The 7,726-nt window shown below is 52.6% G+C and overlaps 1 protein-coding gene across 2 annotated transcripts; it reads right to left on the reverse strand.

Annotated features, from left to right (window-relative positions):
• Positions 1-290: 290 nt before the first annotated feature.
• FOXJ1 (forkhead box J1) lies at positions 291-7,726 on the reverse strand. 2 transcript variants are annotated; one of them, XM_052808995.1, is made up of 3 exons: positions 7,671-7,726; positions 5,941-6,514; positions 291-3,173 (listed from the first exon to the last, which is right to left on the reverse strand). In XM_052808995.1, exons 2-3 carry the CDS (start codon positions 6,469-6,471, stop codon positions 2,373-2,375), a joined length of 1,332 nt encoding a protein of 443 aa, XP_052664955.1. In that variant the 5' UTR covers positions 6,472-6,514; positions 7,671-7,726; the 3' UTR covers positions 291-2,372. The 2 variants fall into 2 exon arrangements, with proteins under 2 accessions (XP_052664955.1, XP_052664954.1); XM_052808994.1 differs by lacking the exon at positions 7,671-7,726 and adding an exon at positions 7,042-7,132.

The following is a 7,726-nucleotide window of genomic DNA, read 5'->3' on the forward strand; positions in this document are numbered from 1 at the left end:
AGGATGCTCCGGGGGTTGGGAGCAGCTCCCAGAACTCGGGACACCAGGACATCTTTGTGCCGCACCGGCAGTGTGCAACCATCGCCGTGCAGGTGGTGGTTTGTGCTTCAGCTTCCCTGCAGGGAATTGCTGTGCTGCTGCAGAGGTGGGTGATAGCACCCATGTACTGGGGCTGGGTGTACAACCAGGCCTGGGCTGGTGAGATGTCCCCTACCTCCAGGGGAGAGGATCAGACAGAGCCAGGCGGTGCTGGAGGGAAACAAGGAAGCAAAAGGGTTTTTTCTTCTCCGTTTTTTTTCTTTTTTTTAATTTGTAAATAACTTTCCATGAAAAAGGTTAAATTGCACACATATCTCTGCAGTTCTTCAGCATCAGTATAGAGGCCTCAAAACAGGAAAATGTAACAAAAACAACAAATAAAAAGAAGCATCGCCAATACAGATATAAACACCTACACCGACCCCCAAAGACCCCAGACACGTGGCCCTCACTCCCCAGCCCCGGGGACACTGGCCCCAGCTGTGTGGTGGCATCCCAGGGGACTTCAGACGCTGGCACCTGAGCAAAGCAGCAGCCCCAGCTCTGCTGCTTGCATGAGCTGAAGATGTTGGTTCTCAGCCTGCCCCGCGCTTTACCAGGGGGATGCAGGACTTGCACTCCCACCTCCATGGCTCCAACCCTCTCCCCAAATTTGGGTGCAAAGTACTCCAAGGGTAATTTATATTTTTTTAAGGCTTATTTATTGATTCTTACACTACAACTATACTCTCACTAAATTATATTGCTCACATTAAAGGTCCTAAGTGCTTTTGTAACCAAAAAAGAAACTCTTTACAATCTTCCATTTTTCAGCAAGTCTAAGACACACCATTAAAACTACAGCTTCTACTTACTCCTACCTAATGGCTACTCTACCTCTAATAACCTACAGCGAAGGAGAGGTGAAGAATCCAGTTCTCGAGAGCTTCAAGTCAAGTTTCAGCAGAGTTTGGCTCTGCTCCCAAAATGTTTCTGAGCTACTTTGCAGAGACCCCGCCACGCTCTCACTGCACACTGAGCCAAAGGGCCAAAGCTTTGTGTCAATCCTGGCAGTTCTCCCAGCTGATGAGCTGCTCCTGGCTGGATGGGACTTCATCTCCACTGCCTTCCCCAGAGCCCGTTGCACACACAGTCTTTGGCCTGAGCTCCTGGATGGAGCCTGAATCTTTCCTCCTCAGTCTCACCTGGGTGCTTTCGATGTGGAGTGACCCCATCACCACCAGCTGATGGCCATGCCATGGTGTTTTCCTTATGGCTCCCCCAAAAGCACATCCTTAATCGGGGTCCTGCGTTGCCCTGGCAGCCTCTCGGAACCTGATGGATTAGCAAAAGAAGTGGAGAGCAACAGTCTTGAACTAAAAAAACAGAGAGGAGCTATGTCAGCTGGTGAAAGACAAAGAAGGTTGGTCTAGACCCTTCAGCAAGCGCAGCAAGGATTTTGGGTACAAAAAAGATGAAAGCTAGTTCTGGGAGCGTCCTGGTCCCCGCTGCTCCTTTCCTGCTGGGGCCAATTCCTGGATCCTTAAAAAAAACTGTTGCTGCTGCTGCAGGAATCTTCCCTCGCGTGGTCTTGGTTTACAGAACAACGAACCCAAGCCTTTAAACAGTGAAGATATAAAACTCCCAAACTGCATTTCCCCTATCCCCCCACTATTAAGAAATTCTAGTGCTAAAAATATAGGTTTCTTTGAATATATAATATATAATAGATTATATAAAAACATCTAAAGAGGCAGACTTGCTGAATTTATAAACCTTTTCTTCTTCCCTAGGCACAAGTCAGGAGGGAGGTTGAACTCAGAGAATCCAGAAGGGACCTCTATTTGCTTGCTAGCTAATTATCACACTATACCTACCAACTACCCTAGACAGAAAAAGAAATGAGAGAAATGGAGAGACAAAGAGGTGAGGAAATTGCACTTAGTCTATGGAGTCCTAAGCCACCAGGAATCTCATGTCTTAGATGGCATTTAGCAGGTGCTCTCCTTTAGCCCTGAAGGCACATATGCCGTGTCCATTTCCACGGAAAAAAAAAAACGATAATTCACATTTCTTCCTTTAAAAGTAAAAAAATAAGTAGCTTTATATTTCTTCTCTTGAGGAAACTCATGGACTAGAGACTTCTGATGTGTCCTTTAAAAATATATCAAGCAATTTCTGTGGTGGTGGTTTTTTCTCCCCCCTCGTGTTTCTGTGAATAATCTTACAATGAAGCTGGTAAAAGTCCCTGTAGATGTCTCTGTCTCTAGAAAATCTTGTCCCTTTTAAGTCCCAGCAGCATGGGGGGAGCATCCTACTAAAGTCTGTGTGAGCTTTGAATGGTGACTGGCCTCCTATAAGAGGGATGCCAGACTGCTCCAGTCGCTCACATCTGCTGGCAAAGAGGTGTCATTGAGGTCAAACAACTGCTCCATGTTGACCGAGTTGGAGAGGTAATCATTTGTCCCTTCGTCCCAGGGATGTTGCAGGAAAGAAGTGGCCATGAAGGTTTCATCAAAGTCCAGGTTGTTCTGGTCGGATTCGGTGAGGACCTGCTCCTGCCCCTGGGGACAGTTGATGTGGTGCCCATGTACCGTCAAGTCCAGGTCGTGTGTTACGGGGCTGATTGGAGGCGTGAGGTCCAGATCCCCAAATGTGGGGAAGTCTCCATTCAGGTTGGTGTCGAAGATAGCTTCCCAGTCAAAGTCACCTTTTAGAGATCCCAGCTCGGTCTGCTCTTCCTGGGTCAGCAAGGCAGAGTTGGAAAGCCGAGACGCCTTGGTCGTTCGCTTGGGCAAGGGCTGCTTGCGCTTCTGCCCTGCTTTGCCATTGACTGGATTCCAGTTCTGGCCACCAGTGACTTCTTCAAACTCTTTCAGCAGCTGCTGTGACTCCATGTTGACGTTGAGGACATTACTGGAGGTGCAAGCCGAAGCGGCCGGGCTTGCGACGCACTGTGCTTCTTCTTGGACTGTTTTGGTGAAGGCCGGGTGGATCTGCACTGGGGGCATTCTCCGCTTTTTGAAGGCACCGTTCTTGAGCCGGTCAGCGTATTGGGGGTCAAGCTTCCAAAACCCACCTTTCCCTGGCTCGCCCTTCTCCCGGGGCACCTTGATGAAGCACTTGTTCAAGGAGAGGTTGTGCCGGATGGAGTTCTAGACCCAAAAGAGAAAAAAAACCAAGGCTGAATGCTTGTCTGCTGCCACAGCACCTACCTGTCTGGGGAGGCTGGTGGAAAAGTACATCTTCAGCAAGGACCTTTGGGAAAAAGAAAGCAGAAATGGCAATGTCAAAACATCCCGGGATACATGCCCAGCAGAAACTCCCCTGCCCGGAGTTACCAGCAGAGTTTTCTTGCCTCCTGTCTAATCCAGCCAGAGGTGGCAGGAGCCAAGGGGTTCAAGCTAGGACTTGTCAACCAACAGGAAGTTTTGGGGCAACTTTCCTTGGGTGTAAATTGGGGCCATGGGGCCTTGGATCATGCAGAGCACTGGGAGAAACTGGCCAGACTTGCTCTAGGCATGGAGCTAAGCTGGAGGAGGTCAGGCCCTCCTTTGTGGCTAAGGAGGAAGAGGACGGTCTTTACACCGATGTGGCAATGGCCCCATTACAAGTGGCAACATGTGGCAGCACCATGGGGGATGGCATCATCAGGGTCCTCCTTGCATCCCCCAGTTCATCTGTGCCTATTGCTAGTGTTGAGGGGAAAATATTTGGCCGAAAAATAGGCACCATGCCTCCCCACAGCCAGGCTGACACAAACCAGGCAGACAAAAATCGGAGAGACACGTGGGCTGTTCCACTGCAGCCCTGTGTGTCCCCAGAGGTGCATCCTGGCCTGGGGAAGCTTGATGTGAAATCACTGCATCTTCATCAGCCACTGCTCAAATGAGCTGAGGAGGGGGAAAAAAAAAAAAAAAAAAAGGAAAAAAAAGAAAAAGAGGAGTTTCTGCTCCCGTTGAGCTGTTCTGAAACCCTGAATGTGCCTGGAGTGATGTGAATAATCAGAAAGGAAACTCAGTTATTGGGCAAATAACCCAGCACTGGACTCCACAAAGCCAAGACTGTATTAAGAGATTGGATATGGTAGAGTTTTTTTTTTTTTAATGTTGCCTGGATATCTTTATGCTTATTCATCCATAATCCGTAGTGCCGAATAGGAAAAACAAGGCTTGAATGCTTAGAGCTGTTGAAAAACACACGCGCACACACACGCACACACATACACACACAACAAAACCCTCCTCTGGGCTGAAGCTCCTTGGGTGTGTTGGCTCCTCTCCAAAGCACTCAGCTCCCACAGGAATATATCCCTCTCCCCCCGGAGTATGGGTGGTATGACCTTTCCAGGCTGTCTTCACGTACGGGAATTGGGATAGGGGATGAGAACACAGCCTCAAAAAGAAAGAAAGGGAAAAAAAAAAAAAGAAAGAAAGAAGAGCGAAAAAAAAGAAATAGAAAAAGAAAGAAAAAAAGAAGAAATAAAGAGAAAAAAAGAAAGAAAAAAAGAAGAAAGAGGCAGCAGGAACGCAGATATCCCTGCAAACAATCCAGGCTGTGGTAACTCCAAATTTACAGTTTAACGAAATTTTACAAGGGTCAGAGACTTGCAAGCTGAATTCTCTGCTCCCCATCACCCCTCCCCATCCCAAACTTCATTCAGCCTGGACTGCCCTCTGTTATTACCCAGCCAGTTAACATATTTATCATTCCTGCCTGCAACAATCCCGTGAACCCCCTGCATCTCTGCAGAGAGGGATTGAAAACCTTTCTTTTTTTAATAAACACATTTAATTAAAAACGTGGTGATTATCCAGCCGTGAGTTTGCAGGAGAAAGTCAACATGCTGGCACACAGCTCCTCCTCCTGAATCACTCCCGTAGGTCCCCCCCCAGCACAGGGGAAGCTGGGGGACCCAGGCGGCACTGAAGAGGGACCAAGGTGTTCCCTTCCCCGTGATGGGCTTCAAGAGCCGCTGGAGACCCACCTGCCTGGGGAGAAGGTGGGCAACATGTGGGCAGGGGGTTTGCACCAGTTTTGCCCAGCCCTGCCTGGGTGAGCACCACCGCTGAGATCGCTGGCACACTGCAGATTTGGGCTGGGAATAACCTGAGCAGAGGGACAAGCCACCCGGGTCCCTCCTGCCCTGCCACATCCTAGAAAGCCTCATGTGCCAGAGGTCCCCTCGCGTGACAGAGGAGGGCAGCGAGCCAAGGTCTCTGGGAAAAGCCCCTGTGCTTCAGGTTGTCCTCAAAGCTGGTGAGCTACCCCCTGGAGACACGCTCGTGCTAGCTGGGGACAGCAGCCCTATTTGACCTCTCTTAGGCTTCCCTCTGAGGCCTCACCAGCTTGTCACAGCAATGGAGCCTCCTTCACCTGCCCGAGGGGACAGGACACCTGCCTCTGCCCTGCTTGGAAAGCAGCAGCATTTCTGCTCTGAACTTCCCCAACAAGGGATTTGTCCAACAAGCGACATCTCCCTGGCGGTTCTCTCCATCCCTCTCCTATGCCTGGTCCTCAGCACCCAGAGATATTCGACATGGCAATTTCATGTGTGCGCAGTCCTGAGGGACTCTGGACCCCACAAGAGCTCCAGAAAGGCAGAGCCGGAGAGAGAGATGCCTTCACCGCCAAGCCAAGAGGAGCTGCAGGGACCAGCAGCCCAACAGGTACCTACCTCCATGCTCCCAAAATGGCCCTGGGCTCTCCCCTGTAATGGCTCCTTCCCTCGTGGCCATGGCATTTCTGCACACCCAAGCTCTTTCCTGTTACAGCCCTTCCCCACCAGCTACCCATGCCGCTCTTTTCCCAGTGAGATCCAGCATCCCCACGGGACCTTGCCTTGCATGGTGGAGGCTGTGGAAAGCCCTCCCCAGCCCTGTGGGTAGAGGGGACAAGGCAAGAGGTCTCCAAATCTCATACCTGCCAGGTGGGATCAGCATGTCGGAAGTAGCAGAAGTTGTCAGTAATCCACTTGTAGATGGCAGAGAGGGTAATTTTGGGCTTCTTGCTGGCTTCCATCGCCATGCAGATGAGGGTGGCGTAGGAGTAGGGCGGCTTGACGTACGGGTTGGTCTTGTAGTCAATGTCCTCTGCGAGCTGAGGGTGCATGGCCATGGCGTGGTGTGCCGTCCTCGAGGTGGAGGAGGAGATGGGCTTGCAGGGAGTGTGGGGCATGCCCATGCACGCCGGGTCAGCGGCCAGGGGTGAGCATGGGGCAGCAAAGCTGGGGATCCTGTGACAGTCATGGGGGTCTGGGCCACTGGGGCAGCAGGAGGACTTGCCCATGCTGGTGTTCATGATTGAGAAGTCCTGAAGCCACATGAGGCTGGTCAGGCTGTCGTCCAGGTCATCCGAGTCCCCCATGCTGGCCTTCTGCCCTCTGTTCAATCCTGCTCGCGGACGGTTCAGCCACCCCTCAGCCATGCCTTGGTCTGTCGGCAGCTCTTGCATTCACGGGGTGCACGTGAAGGGGAGGGAGGCGACGGGGCAGATCCTGCAATAACAACGGGGAGAGGGTTGAGGCTCCCTGAGGCGCAGCAGCTCTCTAGCACCCAGGCAGGGCTGGGCATGGGTGCTCCTGGTGCTGCTGGGTGAGACCCATCCCTGGGGTGCTGCACACCAGAGCTGCATCACCTCCCCCGGGGTGCTTTAGCACCCCTGAACCTCAGGGAAATTCCCTCAAACCTGCACTCCCCTGTATCACGCAAACCCCGGTGGGCCGGAGCTGCCCAGCCAGCCTTTGGCCGAAGAAAGAATTAAAAAAAAAAAACCAAACCCAAAACCCAACAAAAACTCCCTCAAACAACCAAAATCCAGCACTGCCAGCCCACCGAGCGAGGATGTTTCTCCCACCCGCCGCTAGCAGGACAAAATCTCAGGATCCAACACCTCGACAAAATATCTTAAAGTTTCCCCCCCCACTACCAGCTTCCCTCGGTTTCATGCTATTCCTGCTCCTCCCTTCACCCGGTACCCCTAAAACAACCCGGGACACACACACACACACACACACGGACCCACCCCAAGCACCCCCTCACTCAGAGTGAGCCGGCAGATTCAAGCTTCGGTTATTCCCGGGCTGAGGATACGGCGTCTGGCTTGCCTGCTGGGCTGTAAACCCGAAATCCCGTAGTTTTGAGGGAGGAGAGAGCCTCCCGAGGCGAGCCGGGGACGAGGAGCCCTGACACCGGCTGCGCGGGGGCGGCCGGGGCTGGGGGTTCCACCGTTTGAATGACGCCGTGCTCAACAGTCGCGGGGGGTTCCGCACGCGGGTGGGGGGCGGGGGGAATGGAATCACTTGCCCCGCTCCCACAAAACAGGCTTTTTCCCTCAGAAATAAGGCTTAGGGCAGCGACAGCTTGTTCAGGTGCTTGGTCCCCGGTGTCACCACCCAGCCCCTGCAAATTCCTGTGCCTGGAGGAAGGGAGATCCCAGAAATGCTCGTTGCAGTGGGCTGGGGGGGGGGGGGTGATCGGGGGGAGGAATAAAAAGACTAAAAATAAAAATAACAATAAACACCCTCCCCGCCCCGTGCAAACCTACCGCCCCGGCCGAGCCCTCAGCAGTGCTGTCCGGCGGGCCCGTCCCACCGCCCTCCCCAGCGAGCCCACCGCTCCCCCCTGCTCTCGGCCACCACCGCCATCCCTTACCCCGTCCCGGCGACGTCCCCCAACTTCCAAAGTTCACGAGAGAGCAAGAAGCTTCT

This window comes from Harpia harpyja, chromosome 14, assembly GCF_026419915.1.
Source record: "Harpia harpyja isolate bHarHar1 chromosome 14, bHarHar1 primary haplotype, whole genome shotgun sequence".
NCBI classification, from domain to species: Eukaryota; Metazoa; Chordata; class Aves; order Accipitriformes; family Accipitridae; genus Harpia; species Harpia harpyja.